This window comes from Podarcis vaucheri (assembly GCF_965113315.1).
Source record: "Podarcis vaucheri genome assembly, chromosome: 3".
NCBI classification, from domain to species: domain Eukaryota; kingdom Metazoa; phylum Chordata; class Lepidosauria; order Squamata; family Lacertidae; genus Podarcis; species Podarcis vaucheri.
Window position 1 is genome coordinate 127089854 of NC_138761.1, and position 21060 is coordinate 127110913.

At 47.3% G+C, this 21060-nt stretch overlaps 1 protein-coding gene and 1 long non-coding RNA gene across 11 annotated transcripts in view; both read left to right on the forward strand.

Annotated features, from left to right (window-relative positions):
* The window catches only part of RUNX2 (RUNX family transcription factor 2), a gene marked incomplete at its 5' end in the record, with an annotated part of 245008 nt that overhangs the window by 63196 nt on the left and 160752 nt on the right, over positions 1-21060 (forward strand). For 9 of the 10 annotated variants that reach the window (XM_082215781.1, XM_082215778.1, XM_082215783.1 and 6 more), the window contains one exon: positions 16166-16473. In XM_082215781.1, coding sequence (XP_082071907.1) covers positions 16166-16473 — 308 coding nt within the window. Of the gene's footprint in view, positions 1-16149; positions 16474-21060 lie in introns of those variants that run through there. The other variant, XM_082215779.1, reaches the window with a different exon arrangement.
* Positions 1244-4950, forward strand: LOC309528437. Its single transcript, XR_014217743.1, has 2 exons — positions 1244-3322; positions 4806-4950. It is a non-coding gene; the product is annotated as an uncharacterized lncRNA (long non-coding RNA).

Sequence of the window (21060 nt, forward strand, 5' to 3'; positions counted from 1 at the left end):
AACTGCTTAATGAAAGTCACTACTGTTGCCAGTTGTGCTTCTGTTCTTTGGATACCATCCTAGGAAGTATCACAAACAACACTTACTGTATTGCTCCCTCCCACTCGCAACTAATGCTGGTGTGATGATAAAGCAAGCGAGTGTTGCTGACATAAGTGTGGGACCAAGAGAGAGAGATGCTGGCACATTAACCAGCAGATCCTGGCATTCATCCAAATGGAAATGGGGCTGCCTGGCTGGTTCTTGAAGGAGAGGCTAGGCAACAGGTAGTCCTGTTAGGGCAGGGGGTTGGCAACCTTTAAAGGCCAGTGGTCACATTTGAACTTTTGATAAAACGCTGTGGGTGTCTTTCACAAAATGGCATAACATAAAACTGCTGCCACATCTAAAAGAGCAGTAAAAGAGACGGGACCCCCACCCACCCAAAAAGTTACAGGCAGGCCCACACCTTGGTGAGGAAAACGCACCTACATCAGCAGCCAAGATGGAAGGAGGGGCAGCCAACGAAATGTGGGCAGGGCTGAGGTGGCATGAGAGGAGTGGAGGAGAGGCTGACCAGAGCAGGGAGAACAGACCTTTGTGCACTGTAGATTTGTGAGAGAATATATATATACTGAGATCTTTTGTGGATACAGTAGGAGATACTGATGGGCACCACTTGGGCAACCCCATACACCAGAGAGTTACCGTATTTTTCGCCCCATAAGACGCACCGGCCCATAAGACGCACCTAGATTTTTGGGGGGGAAACAAAGGGGGAAAAAATTATTTCCCCCCCAGGTGCGCTGCGCTACACCAGGAGCTTGGGGCGTGCGGAGCTCAGCGCGCCCCAAGCTTCTGCGTGCTGGCAAGCAGTCCGCTAGCCCTGGGAGAGCCGCGGAGCTCTCCCAGGGCTAGCGGATCGCTGCGCTACACCAGGAGCTTGGGGCGTGCTGAGCTCAGCGCGCCCCAAGCTTCTAGGTGCGTGCAAGCAGTCCGCTGCCGCCCCAAGCCTCGCGCACCCGGTGGGATCTCCTGCCGGGTGCGCGAGGCTTGCAGACACTCGCCCGAAGCAGGGGGAGCCCTCCCGAGGGCTCCCCCTGCTTCGGGCAATAGGCTGCCGCCCCAAGCCTCGCGCACCCGGTGGGACCTCCTGCCGGGCGCGCGAGGCTTGCAGGCATTCGCCCCATAAGACGCACCCCGATTTCCCCTTCATTTTTGGAGGGGAAAAAGTGCGTCTTATGGGGCGAAAAATACGGTACCATTGGTGTATGTGCCCGTCACGCTGAGAGGCTCTCTCCTTGCTCTTTGCCAGTTGTGTGATGGTGCTGTTTCACTCGGCTCAGTTCCCAAATACTGTGTGGAATTCACTGTCACACTAATACGATTATTCCACCAGCTTCAGTATTTCTGCTTGTTACAGGACAATCTCACCTTTTCCTCTCCCCCCTGCCCTTGTATTGTTCTGGGGGTTCTCCGTGGATTGGGAGGGTCATGTGTAGGGATGTGTATAGAGGCTAGAAGAGGATATGTTTACTAGATATTGTCCTTCCTTCCTCATGTTTGTGAGCTCAGCAGAGTGCATCTCTTTGCAGCTTAAAAGGGGAGCTCAGGTGTACGAGTTTTAGCCTTCTAGTTTAAGCAATCCAGGATGCTTTAAGGCAGAAAGTTCACCTAGCGCCTTCATTACATCTTTTTAGGCACCAGGTGAAAACCAGGCCTATGGCTGGTTAATAATCTACAGCCTTTTAAATGTGTCTGGGGGGGGGGGTATTGTTTTGCTGTTTTGCTTTATTTATTTGTTTTTATCCTGTGTTTTATTATCTGAACCCCCCTGAGAGCTTATGATGAAGGGCAGTATATAAATACAGTGGTACCTCGGGTTAAGTACTTAATTCATTCCGGAGGTCCATCCTTAACCTGAAACTGTTCTTAACCTGAAGCACCACTTTAGCTAATGGGGCCTCCTGCTGCTGCCGCGCCGCTGGAGCACAGTTTATGTTCTCATCCTGAAGCAAAGTTCTTAACTCGAGGTACTATTTCTGGGTTAGTGGAGTCTGTAACCTGAAGCGTCTGTAACCCGAGGTACCACTGTAAAATAAAATAGTAACTTTCAAACATGTTGCAACAAGATCCAGGGAAGACGGTATCCAAGACTCTTGGGCTCTTTTCCAAGTTCTGGGGGAGAGGGTTCTGTCGTAGTTAGAAACCTTTCTGCCATTGCTTCTTTGTGGTACCTGTTTACCCTGCTACCCACTGATTTTCTTTGTTTTCTTGTTCTGCCCATCTGCCCATACATTGAAAGGGGAGCAGGGATGTGATGCCATTGTAAAGGGAATTTGAGGGACAGGGAGTCACGGCAGCGTCTGTATTAATTCTCTGTTTCATCTGTTTGGGGCTCCAAAGGATCTTGTGCAATGCTAGACATTCTCTAGCCCAGCTCAGAAGCAGAGGAAGCAAGAGAAGTCCAGCTCTGCAATGTTTTGAAAGCCATGAATTGTAGCCAACTAAGTTCAACTCAGAATAGACCCATCCTTAATTGATAATTTTAATATTTTTTGTAAACAGCCTAGAGGTTATATTTCAATCAAGTAGTGTATATATATATATATATATATAGTTAAATAGATAAATTTAAACCAATGGGCATGAATACCTTAAATTCATGACTTTCAGTGGGCTTGCTCCGAGTATAACCGCGTTGGACACAACCCCTAACAATTTCTTATTATTTTGTTGCGGTATTTTTTTTAAAGCACTTAGTTCCCCTTTTTACTCACTAAAGTAACCTGATCCTCTTGTCCCACAATGCCAGGGAGCCACTTGTGCAAGTGTAAAGTATGTGTAGCACAGTTGCCATTGCATCCATTCCTTGCAGCAAAGGGACACCACAGTTGACAAAGGGTGCCAAAGCGAAACAGACAGAAAACATTCCAACATCCATGACTCCTGGGGCTGTGTGCTGCTTGTACAGTAGAAAAGAAGGAGCAATTCCATCTCACCACACAACTCCCACAACCTTGCACCACAATTGTGCAGACAATGAGACATTGCAGGGAGCCTGGCTCCTTTTAAACCATGAAGCCTCATTGCCTGGGAACAGCCAGGAGGGCTGAATGCTAGGGGAGGGTTCCCTTAACTTTGCTGAAGCTTAACTAGCTATCTGACAGAGAAACCGCAAACCCGGAGGTGGTGCTGTTGGTTGGGTTTCCACCTGCTGGTTATGGTGCTGTCACTCACAGGGGCTCAGGGGCCAATCAGCGTCCACTTCTGAGGCTGAGCAAGGGATGACCTCCAGGCCATCTGATCTGAGAATCCTGACTCCTCCTCATCCTCAGATCCAGTCAGAATCATAGAATCATAGAATCATAGAGTTGGAAGAGACCACAAGGGCCATCGAGTCCAACCCCCTGCCAAGCAGGAAACACCATCAGAGCACTCCTGACATATGGTTGTCAAGCCTCTGCTTAAAGACCTCCAAAGTAGGAGACTCCACCACACTCCTTGGCAGCAAATTCCACTGTCGAACAGCTCTTACTGTCAGGAAGTTCTTCCTAATGTTTAGGTGGAATCTTCTTTCTTGTAGTTTGGATCCATTGCTCCGGGTCCGCTTCTCCGGAGCAGCAGAAAACAACCTTTCTCCCTCCTCTATGTGACATCCTTTTATATATTTGAACATGGCTATCATATCACCCCTTAACCTCCTCTTCTCCAGGCTAAACATGCCCAGCTCCCTTAGCCGTTCCTCATAAGGCATCGTTTCCAGGCCTTTGACCATTTTGGTTGCCCTCCTCTGGACACGTTCCAGTTTGTCAGTGTCCTTCTTGAATTGTGGTGCCCAGAACTGGACACAGTACTCCAGGTGTGGTCTGACCAGAGCAGAATACAGTGGCACTATTACTTCCCTTGATCTAGATGCTATACTCCTATTGATGCAGCCCAGAATTGCATTGGCTTTTTTAGCTGCCGCGTCACACTGTTGGCTCATGTCAAGTTTGTGGTCAACCAAGACTCCTAGATCCTTTTCACATGTACTGCTCTCAAGCCAGGTGTCACCCATCTTGTATTTGTGCCTCTCATTTTTTTTGCCCAAGTGCAATACTTTACATTTCTCCCTGTTAAAATTCATCTTGTTTATTTTTGCCCAGTTCTCTAATCTGTCAAGGTCGTTTTGAAGTGTGATCCTGTCCTCTGGGGTGTTAGCCACCCCTCCCAGTTTGGTGTCATCTGCAAATTTGATCAGGATGCCCTTGAGTCCATCATCCAAGTCGTTGATAAAGATGTTGAATAAGACCGGGCCCAAGACAGAACCCTGTGGCACCCCACTAGTCACTCTTCTCCAGGATGAAGAGGAACCATTGATGAGCACCCTTTGGGTTCGGTCAGTCAGCCAGTTACAAATCCACTGAGTGGTAGCATAGTCAAGACCGCATTTTACCAGCTTCTTTACAAGAATATCATGGGGCACCTTGTCAAATGCCTTGCTGAAATCAAGGTAGGCTACATCCACTGCGTTCCCTTCATCTACCAGGCTTGTAATTCTGTCAAAAAACGAGATCAGGTTAGTCTGACATGACTTATTTTTCAGAAATCCATGCTGACTATTGGTGATCACAGCATTCCTTTCTAGGTGCTCACAGACTGTTTGCTTAATGATCTGCTCCAGAATCTTCCCTGGTATTGATGTCAGACTGACTGGGCGGTAATTATTTGGGTCCTCTCTTTTCCCCTTTTTGAAAATAGGGACAACATTTGCCCTCCTCCAGTCTGCCGGGACTTCGCCTGTTCTCCAGGAATTCTCAAAGATGACTGCCAGTGGTTCTGAGTTCAGGTCTTGGGCTTCGCTCAGTAACACGGAGGGTGGTCCAGATTATCCTTCGGCTGAGGCATGTCACTCTCCTTGCTCAACAGATGTAACACCAGTATAGAACCCATAAAGGAAGTTACTGAATAAAAGGGGTGTGATAACTACCTTTGACAGTTCATCTACTTTTCTTTTATTGATCCAATTATGTGAGATTAAATATATAAATTGCTGCACCCCTTCTTCACTGCTATGGAAAATGGCTGGAAGACAATGTAAACTTGGGGCAAGGATAGAAGGCAGATGGGCAGGACTTGGGAAAGGGGGCAATCACACTATAGATGCCACTGTAGCCTCTAAACCTGGTAGAGGGCAGAGTCCCCAGTGCAATGACTTTCTGGAATACTGAACAAAACATAGCCCCCAAAACCCAGACCCAAAAGGAGGGGGAGGGGTGGCTGGGTTGTCATACATGATGGGTGGGGCTGCTTTCAACCAAGTGGATCACAAGTTTGCGCATATTGTTCTTTTGGAAACTTTCACTTCATTTGGACACGTGCAATACTCAAGAAGATCTCCTCAGCTGATCATAATCATCCATCCAGACAGGCTACACATGTGGAGCATTTATGTCTTTATAGGGAGAAAAACTCAGCAATTGTGATCAGAAAGCAACAAGATGTCCATTCTGCCTGCCCATAATTTATAACTCACTCCTGCAAAATATCACCTGTCCAGATAACTTAATTTAATATTTAATACAATGTTTATTCCCTTCACAACACGCCTTTTAAGGGAGATGTGAAAGGCTCATCTCTTTCTTTTTTTAAAAAATAAATATTTATTAGGAATTTTCCATTTTAAAAAACCAAAAAGAAAAAGAAAAATTAAAAAATATACAATTTGCAATCCTTATTTTCTATAACATCTTTCCCTGACTTCCCCACACCTCCCCTTCTTATATTCCCATTTGAATTGTAAATTCAACAAGTTCTTATCCCCAGTTTTTAACCTTTTTATACTTAATTCATTTTAAAAAACCAATTTTACCTTATAAACCTCAAAATTTATACCTCAATACTCATTCTTAAATCCTTTTTTCTAAAGTTGACCCAAATTCCTTTCCACGAATTCCCCACTTTTCATACTGATATCAAAACAGAATAAAAGGAAAAAAACAAATTATATTTATACACCCTTTGGATCCCCAAACCCCACCCCATCCCCTTTCCCGGTTTCAATCCCCAACAGATATCCATCAGTCTTAGTCTGCTATCAGCCTGGAGATCTCACATCCGAGGCCCTTAATTGTCTCTCAGTTCCTCTCTGCCGGATTTTTTGATAGTCCTTAATATTAAACACCAGATCTCGGAGATGCTCCAATAGGGACAATGCTTCCTCCAGCCAGACCACCATACTTAAAAGTGGAGCCCAAATCTTGTTTGTTACTCCTTTCAAATCCAAATGTCCCCAAAGCTCCAGCTTTCACCTTGGTCAAATTTGTAATCCTTAGATCTTCAGATCTCCACATATAGAGATCTCTCCATTCTTCAGTCTCCAATTTGGACCAGGTTTTCATCATCCAATTCTTATTTTCCTTTGTAGCCATCATATCAGGACTCTGGCTCTCCTTTGTCATCTGCAACACCACATCTCCTCCTTCCCTTTCCTCAGAAACAACATATGTCTCTTTCTCCACACTCTCAAAGTTCTCAACTTTCTCCTCTTGTCCAGCTGCATGAGCTTCCTGGATCAAGTCCTTATCAAATTCAATGCACTTGTTTACTGTTAAGTCCAGGGTTGCAACGTTAGTAGCCAAAACATCAATTTGGCCTTGTAACTTTCCCAAGAGAAAGAAAATTCTGTCCAATTTAGCTTGAGTTTTCCCTCCTTCCGCCATTCTTATAATATTCCAAAAACCCCTCTAGAGGGATTTTGGTTACTTAGTATTCCATCCAGTTCAAATCCAAAAATCAAGTTAGTTTGTATCGGTTCTTCCTTGTTTTCAACAAAATATAACCAAATTGTAACAAATATATCCAGCAGAGACAGAAAACAAAGATCGCTTTTTCCGTCTTGACAGCTAATTTGACAGCTGTCAAGCTCTTCAATATCTCTCCAACAGGCTTTCTCGTGGATCACTCCCGGGTCCGGGGGGGGGGGTAACACTTCAGCTCCAAAAATTGACTCTTGTCCTCCAGTAAAAATTACTTAAACTGCCAAATCGTGAAATTAATATCTTTTACCCAATAAGAAGAAAAAAATCCTCTCGACCTTAGCTAGTTAGTCCTTGCTTTAGATTATTTATAAGACGGGGAGACGGACTTCCTGTTTACGCCTTCCCCGATCGTGCCTAATTCAACAAAAAAATTTCCTTTGAAAGTCCAATTTCCGTACTACTCACGGGTTGCTGCTTTAGAGTCCAATTGTTCACAAGAAGAAGTCAGCGCTCTCCGACCATGGCATGCAGCTTCACTCCGTAGGAGAAGCAGTCGACTCACAGCACCGCGCCGCTCACCCCGTCTCCCGTTCCAAAGCCTTTAAAAAGGCTCCTTCACGGGTCGGGGGGCGCAAATGGTGCCCGCCGAGTCACCAGGTTCACAGGCTTCCCCGCCTGTGATTTTTAAGGGTCACCGCAGCGGCAAGACCCGATCCTACGGAGCCGATTCCCTCCGGAGCTCAGAGGGAATCCACCATTAGTCGATCGCGCTAACCCGGAAGTCCCCATCCTTGATCTCTTTCATTCTTTCATTACTGTTAACCTTTTAACCCTTTCTATAATCAATCAAATGATTATAGGTTTGAAGCTGCAGTTCCATGTTCTGATACACAAATTTAGGCCTAATTAAGCATGTGTAGAACCACACAACCATGACATCAGTTTCTGATGCAAGTCATAACATATTCAGAAGGAATTGAATTAATAAAAAAAAAATGCACTTAGGAAATTTGGGAAGAAATATTTGTATTTGGCAGTATTGCAGAGAATCCTTGTGATGTGATAGAAAGGCTTGCAATGGTTACATACTGTACAGAAGAAGAAGAAGAAGAAGAAGAAGAAGAAGAAGAAGAAGAAGAAGAGTTTGGATTTGATATCCCGCCTTTCACTTCCTTTTAAGGAGTCTCAAAGCGGCTCACATTCTCCTTTCCCTTCCTCCCCCACAACAAACATTCTGTGAGGTGAGTGGGGCTGAGAGACTTCAAAGAAGTGTGACTAGCCCAAGGTCAGCCAGCAGCTGCATGCGGAGGAGCGGAGACACAAACCCGGTTCCCCAGATTACGAGACTACCGCTCTTAACCACTACACCACACTGGCTTTCATATCTCAGTTTCTAACACTGCCTGTAATCTCGCTTCTCACTGTGAGGGAACCACCAGAAGGCCCTCAGAGCTGGACCTCAGTGTTCGGGCTGGATGATGTGGACAGAGACGCTCCTTCAGGTATACTGGGCCGAGGCTGTTTAGGGCTTTAAAGGTCCGCACCAACACTTTGAACATACTGGGACTGGTGTTATATGGTATATGATTATCTCTCCCAGCGGCTACATATAGATGTTAAAAAGCATGGGGGAGAGGACTGAGCCCTGAGGCACCCCACAAGTGAGAGCCCAAAGGTCTGAACACTCATCCCCCCCCTTTCTGAACACGGCCCAGGAGGAAGTATAACAGTGCCCCCAGCTCCCAGCCCCTCAAGACAGTCCAGAAGGATGTCAAGGTCGATGGCATCAAAGGCCGCTGAAAGATCCAGCAGAACTAGGAAACAGCTTTCACCCTTGTCCCTAGCCTGCTGAAGTTCATCGACCAGTGCAACCTAGGCAGTTTCAGTCCCATGATGAGGCCTGAATCCCGACTGGAAGGGATCCAAACGGTCCGCATCCTGCAGGTGTGCCTGGAGTTGTTCAGCAACCACCTGCTCAATCACCTTGCCCAAGAATGGAAGATTTGAGATTGGGCGATAGTTGGTCATATTGGCTGGGTCTAAATATATATATATATATTTAAGTAGTAGCTTAATAACCGCCTATTTCAATGGGTCTGGGAAGGCTCCTTCACAGAGAAAAGCATTCACCACCCCGCGAAGCCCATCGCCCAGCCCTTCCTGGTTCGCTTTCATGAGCCAGGATGCGCAAGGATCAAGGAGACAGGTGGTCGGTTTCACACGTCTAAGCAGCCTGTCCACATATTTGGAGGTAACAGACTGCAATAGATCACACGCAACTTGACTAGACAGGACTCTAGCACTCTCCCGCCCCGGCCCTGCTCCCATGGTGGAGTCTACCTCTTTCCAAATCTGAGCGACTTTATCTGCAAAAAACTTTGCAAAATCATTGCAGCAGATCTTGGGAGTCCTTACCAGGCCCCAATAGCAAAGGTGGTTCTGTAAGATTGCAAATTACCTGAAAGAGTCTGCTGCTGCTGTTTACTGCAGATGCAATGGAGGTGGTGAACAAGGTCCTCTTCACCATCGCTATCGCCACTTGGTCCGATTCAGAATGAGTTTTCTGCCACCATTTTCAGAATGAGTTTTCTAGGCATCTCAGTGATTGTTTCATCACCCTCAGCTCCAGGGAAAACCATGGAGCTGTCCAGGCTCCATGCAATCGGAGAGGATGCTTCAGAGCCACACAATTGATAGCCCTGGTTAACCACATTCCAGCCGGCCACCAGCTAAAAGGCCATCAACATGGGAGAAAACATCCCCTACCACTCTCTGGAAACCATTTGGATCATTAAGTGATGGGGAAGGACAATCCCAATTGGTCCTACCTCCCTGCAGAGGCGAAGAGATGCAGAGAGATGCAGAGAAGTCCAATTGCACCAGGAAGTGATCTGACCATGGCACTTCTTTTGTTTCGCTTTTACATAGTCCATAGAGGTGAACACCAGGTCACAGGCATGTCCGTGACCATGAGTTGGGCCAAACTCATTCAGGGACAGCCCCATGGAGGCCATGCTTTCCACAAAGTCCCGAGCGGCCCCTTGTAAGGTTGTGTTGGCACTGATGTTAAAATCCCTTAGGACAACCAAACTAGATGTCTCCATGGGAACATCTGCCACGACTTGAAGCAGCTCAAACAGGCAGTCCTTGGTGCAGCGGGGAGGTTGGTACACCCAAAGGAATCCTGTACTGCCCCTATTGTCCAACTTCCAGAACATGCACTCAAAAAACTGGGTCTTCCCAATAGGAGGCCTAGTGTAAGCTAGTGACTTCCTAAAAATAACTGCAACCACCACTCCCCACCCACATGATCTGGGTGGCTGTGCATACGAGAAACCTGGTGGACAAGCAGCGGCAAGAACAGGCCCATCTGCTTCATCCAACCAAGTGTCTGTCACATATGCCAGGTCAAGTCCTCCATCCACAATCAAGTCATGGATGACAGCCGTCATGTGAATCATTGACCTGGCATTGCACAGCAGCACCTTAAGGTCGTGTTCCAGTGTCCTTCTGGTCAAGCCCAGACCTGGAGGCAGGGATAGTCCTCAAACAATGACAAACCTGCCTCCTCAGTAATGACATGGTCTAGTCTTAGTGTAGCTCTTCCTCCTGCCCATGATCACTGAGATCGGGTGTCCCAGTGCATCCACACATACACACACCCCGTGGAACTTGCCCCAGCCATTCTGTTGGCTGGGGCCCCCAGGCAGCCCTGACCTTCTCCCCTTCAGATCAGAACACAAACCATACAACAAACCAATAGAATAGTAGAAACAAACAAACAAACAAACAAAACAACACACCAAACAAACAACCAATAATAATAATTTACAATCATGCTAAAATTAAACCATTCCCCAGCCCCAACAAAACGTCCATCCCACCCCCCCAACAAAAACAAAAAAACAAAAACAAAATTCAAAACACCACAGACTATTTGAAACACCTAAAAACATTTAAATAACGTTAACACAGGAGGGCTGGCCCTCGTCCTTGTCTCACCCCTGAAGACAGGCAGGCTTTATAATGCTGCCTCAGCTGCTGGACCACACCCAGCTGGGGCAGCAGCTGTTCCCACTTTGCCTGCCTGCCCAAGGACCTGGTCCCTGCAGTAGTCTTCGTCGTTCTCTTTGCTTCTGTAGCAGCAGCAGCAGCAGCAGCAGCAGCAGCAGCAGTCTCTGGGTGGGGGAAGATGGCAGTCCTCACCGAGGGGATATTCCTAGGGCATTACTTTTAAGAGAAGGGTCATCCCTGGAAGTTATTTTCAGTGCTAAGTCTTCACCCAAGTCCACGTGAAGTGAATATGTCTGTGAATGCATTTCCCCCTTACTACTAGGTCTCCGCTCCTATACTTTTGTTCAACAGCAGAGCATGTGGTTTCTGGAAAAGGCAACCTCAACACTCTCACCTCAATGGGAAGCTTGCAAATCCCTCTCATACTCCAAGAAGCTGTAGGCACTGGTGGTTGTCAACTTTTCTCCTCAGAGTAATCCTGATACGTAAATTAGAATGAGTGGTGGTCCATGGTCATTCAAGGAGCTTCAAGGCTGAGTGTGGATTTGGACTGTGATCTTTCTGTTCTAAATCCAACACTCTTTGGTGAACCACTGATCCATCCCATTGTTTGACTGGAAAATCTGTGAGCGAATGTTGTTGACATTCATAAGAGCGTACGTAGCGCCTGACTGAATCAGATCAAGTCCAGTCCCTCAGTGTCCAATCATATGCCTATGGGAAGTCCACAAACAGGACATGAACTCCTTCCCCTATCCCTCTTTCCCTGTGGCTTGAGTTCAGAGGCAGGTACAGCTGTCAGGACTAGTATCCACTGGTAGCCGTCTCCACCATATTTTGTCCAATTCCCTTTAAGGCCAGACTTGGTGGAGGGGAGGTCAGTTTAACTATGCACTCTGTGAAGAGGTACTTTCTTTTTGTCTGAATTTCCCACCATTCCACTTAATTAGGTCCCAGTGTTATGAGGGAGAAAAATATGGACTCTTCATGCACTTTCTCCAAGCCATGCAACATCCTATACATTTCTATCATGTCCCCACTTCCTCACCTTCATTCTAAACAATAAAGCCCCCCCCCAGCCCTTTTCCTTATGATGGAGTTGCTCCAGCTCCCTGATAATTTTGGTTGCCTTTTGCTGTGCTGAAATGTCATTTGAACATTTTATATCCTTCTCCATTATCGAAACCCATTGTTTGATGCTAGGTAATTATGGGTATCATTCAACCAAAGCAAATAAAAAATAAAAATAAAAAAATTCTGCTGATTTCAATGACCAAGTTAAACATACACTTAATTCACCTACAGTTGATACAAGTTGGACTTTAAAGGTGCTTAGTTTTGGATGGATCATGCTATATATTCTTGTTTCACATTTTAGGATAGTGATCAATGAATCTCTTGTTGCCCCCAGATCATAAATCAGTGGGGCAGGATCAAAAACCAGACTCTCACAATGTTTGTAGTATTGTATCATGGCCTATTGTGTCTGATAACCAAATGATTATATAGTTCAAGTGATTCCACACCATTTCCATCAAATACACAATTCTTTAACTTCTGAATCATAGTCTATATTTGAGAAATGTCAAGATCTGGACAGGTAACCAAATTAACTTGGCAACTCATGACTTAATTAAAATTGTTGATATGTGTGCTTGGTATGGGGAAAATGCAACTGTATCATTTGATTATACCAGTAATTTATGAAATTGCTAGGAATACCAATAAAAACATGCTCATAAAATCAAACATATTTCCCATTTATACTTTACTCATTTTTTATGGAGAATCAGATATATTTAACAAACATAATTTATGTTTGGCACCCATTCAACCAGCACATGGTTGTTAAAACATGTTATAAGGGTGAAATTTGGAATAAAAGTAGTATTGGTTCTAGATAATTGCACACAAATAAATATGGTGAGAATCCCTTTCCCTTGCTGAGATAAAAGTTTTGCTTTTGCCCATTTTATGATTCTACAGCACTGACCACTACAGAAACACCCAAAATAGAACACCACTCTGACAGTAGGTTTAGAGATGTTTACTTTTATATTTGAACAAAGTTTGTCAGTTTAAAGAAATAGCATTCATGTTACACAGTTACAGTCTCTATTTACAGTTATCATTTTATTTAATATTGTGTTAAACTTGGTTAAACTATTTTATTTTATACACTGAAGCTAATCTATCCTGGGTACAATCTAGTACCTTGTTAACCACATGCTTCTTCCCCTTGAAATCAGTGAGATTTAGAAGTGCTTCCAGCTTTGCCTGGATTCTAACCAGGGATAATGCTAGGTAATTTTAGACCCCTGAATAGTCTTACAGCCCCACCTATTTAGATACATTCCTGGTATGTTAGATAAAAAACTAAAACAGATTGCCAAACCTGATTTAAAAAATGAACTCTGAGCATGTGCAGTTCACATTTTAACTCAATTCACTATCCTGTACAGAATCACATTTGCTTAAGAATATGTTTTGTTGTAGAAAAGGGGGGAAATAAATTAATAACAAATTATAAAATAATAAAATGAGCAGCTGCAACTATGCCAAGATAGGCAACCCCGGCAGTTTTTTGTGGCTCTAGGGCCCTAGATTTCACTCTTCAGAACCAGCACAACCACCACCTGTGCCAGGAATCATTGTTAGTTTCCTGCTGTACACTTTCCTATAACATTTTGTGGCTCTCTGATCTCTTTTACATCTTTGGTGCAGTTAATTTATGAAGAAACAGCAGAAAAAAGCTCAAGGATCTACTCAGCCATGTCTGTGGCTCTGGTGATGTAAACTCTAGCATACAGTATATGTAAAAGCCATACAGCCTTTATTTGTTTCCATAAATATTACAGCTACAGTCCTATGCATTCTTTACATAGGAGCAAATCCCATTGGAATCCAAGTAAAAATAGTTAGGCTCTAACCTACAGCTACTTTTTAGTCAAGATAATCATAATACTAATGCTTAAGAGTTGTATCTCCTTCTGGGACCCCACAAGTTACTATTAACTGGGGAAAGTGATCAGCAGAGAGGCTTTTATAAAAAAGAAGAAGAGAGAAGATCAGTTTTGCCAAAAGCCTCTCTTTGTGGAAGCATTTGGTGGAAATTTTTTACTTCCACATTAAAATTGAGTGTTGTCTATTTTAAGTAGCTCTGTGCTGGTCATTTCCAAAAGCTTCTTTAAACATCTAAACATTATTTTTTACTCGGCAGATAATGTTTTAGAGTACAAGTTGGTTTGCTAAGAGCTAACCTATCTTTCTGTCATTAAGAAATTTATATTGTTAGTTGTGTGTGCAGTTTCACTATTTTATTTATTTTTTTGCCTTTGGTTGGGATGTCCTAAATCATAAGCTAGCAAAAGCCACAACCCAGTTACTCCCAGTATAAGAAACCAACAACAGGCGTTACTGCTTCCTCAATCTTTTACGTTCTCGGTGGGAAACGTCGCCCGTTCAACGCCGAGTCCGACCTGGGCTGCTTTTGGGGGGGGGGGTCCAGGACTCGGAGCGGCGCTTTCCGTGGTTGCTTTTGGTTTCAGTGCAGCTCCGCCACCCTCGGCCCCTCGGCCGGCAGCGCCATGGCCTCTCCCCCCCCCCAGGGTCTCTCAGAGGAGACCGAGGAATGCGCCCCCCCCCGGACACAAGCTTTGTCTGCTTAAAATGCCCCCGGGAGACAGGGGGTGGGGGGGGGAGAACAGGTATAGTTGAAGACGAAAGAAGAAACCCAAGCGAACCTCGTGTTCTGCCCAGGGACACTTCCTCGGGAGAAGGACCCGAGGGCTGCTCCCCCAAAGGAGCCGCTTGGCAGGTCTTGGCCGGGCGCGCCCTCCTCTCGCCGGCCGGGCAGCTCCGGGGCAGCAGCATTCAGCCAAGGGCGAGCTGGGGGGGGGGCTCTCTGCGCGGGGCGTCGGGCGTTTTGAAGAAAAAGCAAATTTGCTGCCCCTTGGGGGCAAAAGACAGCAAGCCGAACCAGCCCCCTCGAAGTAATGGCATCATGACCTCCTTGGAGGGCGCAGGAGGAGGCGCTGGGTGTCGGGGGGGGGGGGTTTCTTATCAAGGGCTTTTCGGGTCTGCAGTTTGGTGAAGAGCAAAGTGGTTGCGCAGAAATGTCTATAATGTAAAGTATTCACTGGGAGGGCCGTGCCCCCCCCTCCCAAGCGCAGCTCTTGTTTTTGCCCTCAGCCCTTGTCTGGGGTGGGGGGGGGCGTTGGCGCTTCCGCAGCAGCCGCAGCCCGAGGACCCCCCCCCCCAAGGCGCACGTTGCGCTGCTTGTTTTGAAGGCGGCTGGAGCCGGAGGACGCGCCGCGCCGCCACGTGCTGCCGCCTCCCCTCCGCGTCGGGGCGGCTCGGGCTCCGTCTCTGCGCGCGCGCCTGGATCAGCGCCGCCAAACCGGGTCATTGGAAACCCCGCTTTGCCGCGCGCCCCGCCAAAGCAACCCCCGACCTCCCCCTGCGGTGCCAAAGCTGCGCACAGGGCGAGTCTCCCCGGGACGCCCCCGCGGAGCTGCTTCTTAAGCAACAACACTCCGACAAAGTCTGAAGTTTTATCTGCCCCCCCCCCCGCCGCCACTAGTTTGTTAAGGCGCTCGAGCCCCCCTGCGCCCCGGCTCATCCTGCCGGGAGTCGGAAGTTGGAAGCCGAGGAAGCCTCGCTCCCTCCCGGCCGCTGCCCGACGCGGGATTGTTTTGACTGCCGCGTCTCCGCACCCGGAGAGCGCGCGGCTTCCGCGGGCCGAGCGAGGACGCCCCCCCCCCGCCTCCCCCGCGGCAGAAGCGACAAAACAACCCGGAACCGGGAAACGCGAGCAGCTCTGGCATCTTGAGTCTGATCCGGCCGGAGGGGGGCCGGCGGGGGAAGACCTCCCGGGAGGGGAGCGAGCCTGTCCCGCCGAGCTGCCCCCCCCCCGCCCCACTCGCCGGCCGACAGCTCCTTCCCCTCCTCGCCGAGAGGCCCCCATCACACCCCCTGCCCACCCCCACCCCGCCAAGGAAGAAATAAAGCGGCAGCGGCGGGCGCGGGGGGGGGGACGGGGACGGACACGAACGTGCAGCAGTCGCCGAAGAGGCGGGCGCCAGAGGTGGCCGAGCGAGCAGAGAGACTTGGAGCGCCGCGAGGAAGCGAGAGACTCGCCACTGCCGGGAGCCTCGGCGCTGGGAGCGCAGCCCGGGGGCCCCGCCGCCCCGCCCCGCCGCCGCCGCCGCGCCAGGGTCTCCCCGGCAGCAGCACAGCCGCCCTTCTCCGCCCTCGCCGCCCGGCTTCCCCCGTCCCCTCCCGCCTCGCTGGCCCCGGCCGGCCGGCTCTCCTCCCGCTCTCCTCCGTCCCAGCCCCGCTCCGACGCCGCCTCGACGGACCAGCGCCCCCTCCCCGAGCCCCCTGCCAAACGCGCTAACTTGTGGCTGTTGTGATGCGTATTCCCGTAGATCCCAGCACCAGCCGGAGGTTCAGCCCGCCTTCCAGCAGCCTGCAGCCCGGCAAGATGAGCGACGTGAGCCCCGTGGTGGTGGCGGCGGCCGCCCAGCAGCACCCGCAGCAGCACCCGCAGCAGCAGCAGCAGCACCAGGAGGCGGCGGCGGCGGTGCCCCGGCTGCGCCCGCACGACAACCGCACCATGGTGGAGATCATCGCCGACCACCCGGCCGAGCTGGTGCGCACCGACAGCCCCAACTTCCTGTGCTCCGTGCTGCCCTCGCACTGGCGCTGCAACAAGACGCTCCCGGTGGCGTTCAAGGTAAGAGCAGCCGGCGAGACGCCCTCGCTGCCCGGCCCGGCCGCGCTCCGCCTCAGGTGCTGCTCTCACCTGGCGGAGCTGCTCCAGGCGCGCCTCTCCCCCGGACCGAGAGCAGCCGCGTGGCCCCCCGTGAGCGCCCGGGGAAGCCCTCCCGGCCCCGCGGGGTAGAAAGCGAAACCTCGACGGGGCGCGCCCCGCTCCCCGCTCGGGCTCTCTTCTGCTCCCCCGTCCCAGCTCCTCGCCGGCGGCAGCCTTCCCGTCCCTCCACTTTCCTGCCTCTTTCGCTGCTCCGCGACCTTTACCACAAACAGCTTCCCTGAACTACAAGCCACACACGCTTTGCCTCTCCACAAACCTGGAGCAGCCGACTCACAACTCCCATATATCCATATGGATGTGGCTACTTAGTATAGATCCATACATATCCCACAAAAAGGAGCCCGCTATTCCCTCTGGTTAACCCTCAAGGGGATTTTATAGGGGTGTTGGATAACTCTAACAATAATGGCTCTGTCCCAAACTTATTTGTTTATGAATAAACCGTACTGAAGTCAGTGGGCACTCACTTTTTCACCATATTTAGAATCCCTGTTGATATTTTTGTCAGTTCTCCATGAACAATCAACCCCCCTCTGGTCACTTCACTCTTAGCCATAGCAGTCCACTGCTACTTGCAAGAGCCTTCCCCAATAACATACACTCTCCTTATTGCGTGACAGCTTAAACCCCACTGATGACAAAGCATCTCAGACTGTAAGAGACAATACAGCAACTCCCCACTTTAGTAAAATATCCCTAGCCATACAAAGTTATCTTCCAAATCTCTCAGCTAATAACCAGCTTAACCACAAACGTTGGTTGCATCTAATTGATGATCAGGGTCAATTATACCCTCAAAAACACCAGGCAGGGTCTTTTGGGGGGACATTTGAGCTACCCTTTTCAGAATGAAAGAAAGTGGTGGTTTAGCCCCCCCCCCCAATGTTTCCTTTAATATGTTTCAAACTTCCAGTACTAGACATCTTTCCCTTACTTACAGCTTCTAAAGCTATTTCAACTGATATATATATATACACCGATAGAAATTGGGTGTTTGCATTATGCTGTTACTTTTGATGCACTAGATTAAAAAAAAAAGAATTTAACAGAACTTCTTGTGGGAAGTTTCTTTTTGCAGTTGTGGGAAGTTTCTTTTTGCAGTTGAGTATATCAGTCCAAAGTATAAGATTTAAAGTTCTGTTTGGAAATTGTCAAAACGTACATACTTCACATAGGGAATTACCATATTTTTCGCTCTATAAGACGCACTTTTCCCCTCCTAAAAAGTAAGGGGAAATGTGTGTGTGTGTCTTATGGAGTGAATGCAGGCTGCGCAGCTATCGCTGAAGCCAGAAGAGCAGGAGGGATCGCTGCGCACCAATCCCTCTTGCTCTCCTGGATTCAGGGATAGCCCCGCAAAGCCTCCTGAGCGAAGAGGGAGAAGTGCTCCCTCTTCGCTGAAGAGGTTTTGCATTTCTTTCTTGTTTCTTGTTTTCCTCCTCTAAAAACTAGGTGTGTCTTTTGGTCGGGTGCATCTTATAGAGTGAAAAATACGGTATCTTGATTCACTGAGAAACAAGGATGAAAGGGCCTTGAAAGAGTGACAGAAAGGATGGGCTATGGGTTAGCGCCTAGAGATGGGAAAATGGGGGAGCCGGGCACTTCCTTTTTCCTGTGGGAGATGGTGCTGGACTCCTGCTGGATGAATTAGGAAGTGTTTGCCCAGAAGATGCTGGATTTGCCAGGAGAAACAGAGGCTGTATTATGAGACGGTTCACACATCAGTTAAGTACCACCCAGATCTAAATCAGGAATGTTTTTAATTTTCTGCTAACATGCTCACACCCTTCTCACTTTAGGAAAGGTAGAGTGCTTTTCCCTTCCACTTTGATTTCTTGTGCATACTTTACAGTACTCAGTTATATTTGCAAAAAATTTACTCATTTTTTCCACAGTGGGACATCCCAAGGCATTTATTGTCCCTGCAGTGGATAACTTAAAAAATCTAAAAGTGGCACATAGGGATCAGGTATATGTACAGGGAATGTAAATTGAATCAATCCAACCATTTCCTCAGGACCAAGCCCTTTCCCTTAGTGTTTGTCAATAGCCATACACTTAACCCTCAGTTGAAAATCGTGCACAGACAGAAGGATGCATAAATCCAGAATGCAGCAGCTAGGCTGGTGACTGGGAGTGGCCACCAAGAGCATATAACACTGGTCCTGAAAGACCTACATTGGCTTCTAGTACATTTCTGAGCACAATCCAAAGTGTTGGTGCTGACCTTTAAAGCCCTAAACGACCTCGGCCCAGTATACCTGAAGGAGCGTCTCCACTCCCATCGTTCAGCCTGGACACTGAGGTCCAGCACCGAGGGCCTTCTGGCGGTTCCCTCACTTCAAGAAGTGAGGTTACAGGGAACCAGGCAGAGGGCCTTCTCGGTAGTGGCACCTGCCCTGTAGAACGCCCTCCCATCAGATGTCAAGGAAATAAATGACTATCTGACTTTTAGAAGACATCTGAAAGCAGCCCTGTTTAGGGAAGTTTTTAATGTTTGATGTTTTATCACATTTTTAATGTTCTGTTGGGAGCCGCCCAAAGTGGGCGGGGTATAAACAAACAAATAAATAAATAAATAGATGATGATGATGATTCTCCAGAGAATGGACTGTACATTTCACACAGTGCAGGAAATGGTGCTGTGTTTGTAAATGGAAAGCTGTGGAGAAATTTGACAAGGTAAATTCAGTCTGCTGGATTCCCCTCCTCTAACAAACAATGACTTTTTCAGCTGTAGGTTTCTTGGAAATCCAGTAGTTTCAGTTTTGATGATGGCTGTAATATGCCATGCATTCTACTGTTGTCGAATAGCTTTAGTGTTTAGTAAAGTTCTATACTTTGTTCAAAATTCAATGGACAAACAAACAGTCCATGGAATTTTGGATTCCTCCAGGTAACCTGTTTTTACTGGACACTTGTTACAAGGTGATTGAAGAAGTTATTGAAGGTTGCTTCCCCACCCCTTTTTGGAGGGTAGCAGAATCCAGTTATTTGAACTCGCCAGCAGCCTACTATGCAATCTGCAATCTTTCTTCATAAACTGCGAGAGATCTGTGCCTCAGATGTGATTATTATTGTTCTCTGTCTTGGCTCTACATGATGCAGCTTGCAGATAGCAAGTTGAGATAGAGCCTTGGAAAAGTAGACTTTCTCTCAGGGAGTCCTTTTTTCTCTTGTACATCTGCCAACATTCTCAAGAACCGTGTCAGTTCTTCTTAATACTTTTCATTCGCAGAGAGCGCTGATAGGAAAGGGTGAAGTTTTTATTGTACTTTTGATCAGTGTTAAATTACACTGATGTTGGATTTGTAATGCACAGAGACAAGCATTATATTCCATTGCAATTAATATATGCTTGTCTGCTCAGTTCTGAAGTGTTTTGAAGGTAGCCTCCAAAAGAAATCTTGAAATGCATGGGCACAGGCAATATGTATGAAGAATATATCCGTTAGACAAATAGGACAGGTTTTTGTTGTTGTTTTAAAAACCCATAAATCACATGTCTGCCCATGGTCAGGTGTTCATACTTGCACCAGTTAACTTGGGTGACTCAGTTCAGTGCTGACTGCATAAAGATGCTACTGTGGTTTGTGCCTTATATGTATGCAATAGATACCTTCCTGTTGCAACTTCCAGATGCCCTCCGGATATTTTGGGCTGCAGTTCCCATCACCTCCTGCCAGCCGAGCCAAGGATCAGGGATGATGGGAGCTGTAGACCAAAAGGCCTCGAGGGCACCATGTGGGTGGAAGGCTGGTATAAACAACCAGGGCTGAGGTGTCAAATATACTGACCTGTGCCCTGAACATTTTCCTGATCTTTGTATAGCATGCAGATAGAGCTTTCACTTGTATAATGTGACAGAGCAGTGTACTTTGTTTATAGCATGGTGTGGCACTAGAGGTAAATGAGGGCACATGGTGTTGGTGGAGGTGGACTTTGGTAATAGGGTGCCCTAAACAAGAACAAAATTTGGTGCCCCACCTTAATACTTCTTATTTTCACAATAGTTCCTGTTGGTGCTTTGAGTAGGCACCTGTATAAATATAGGTTTTTAAATATATACTGTATTGGCCCGAATATAAGCCACACTTTCCCCCCAAATTCCGACCGTGAAGTGCGGCTTAAATTCGCGACCTTACAAAAAATGGCTTTTACAATATCGCTGCTGGAACAGACATACGGTAAAACAGAATGGGTGTGAATGCCTGCCGAATTTTAAGGGAGCGGCTTATTTGTGGACGCAGCATATATATATATATATATATATATATATATATATATATATATGGTGCTTTTTTCTAAAAAAAATGTTTAGGGGTACTCTCATTTTGACTCAAGAAAATCACCATTTTGTAGTTCAAATCAGGAAAAATAAATGCATTAAATGGACAAAAGTACAAAGAACATGCATTACCTCGTATTACACAGTTCACAGCTCAGAGTAAGTTCCACATTGGCATGAGGTTGTGTGCACTAACATCC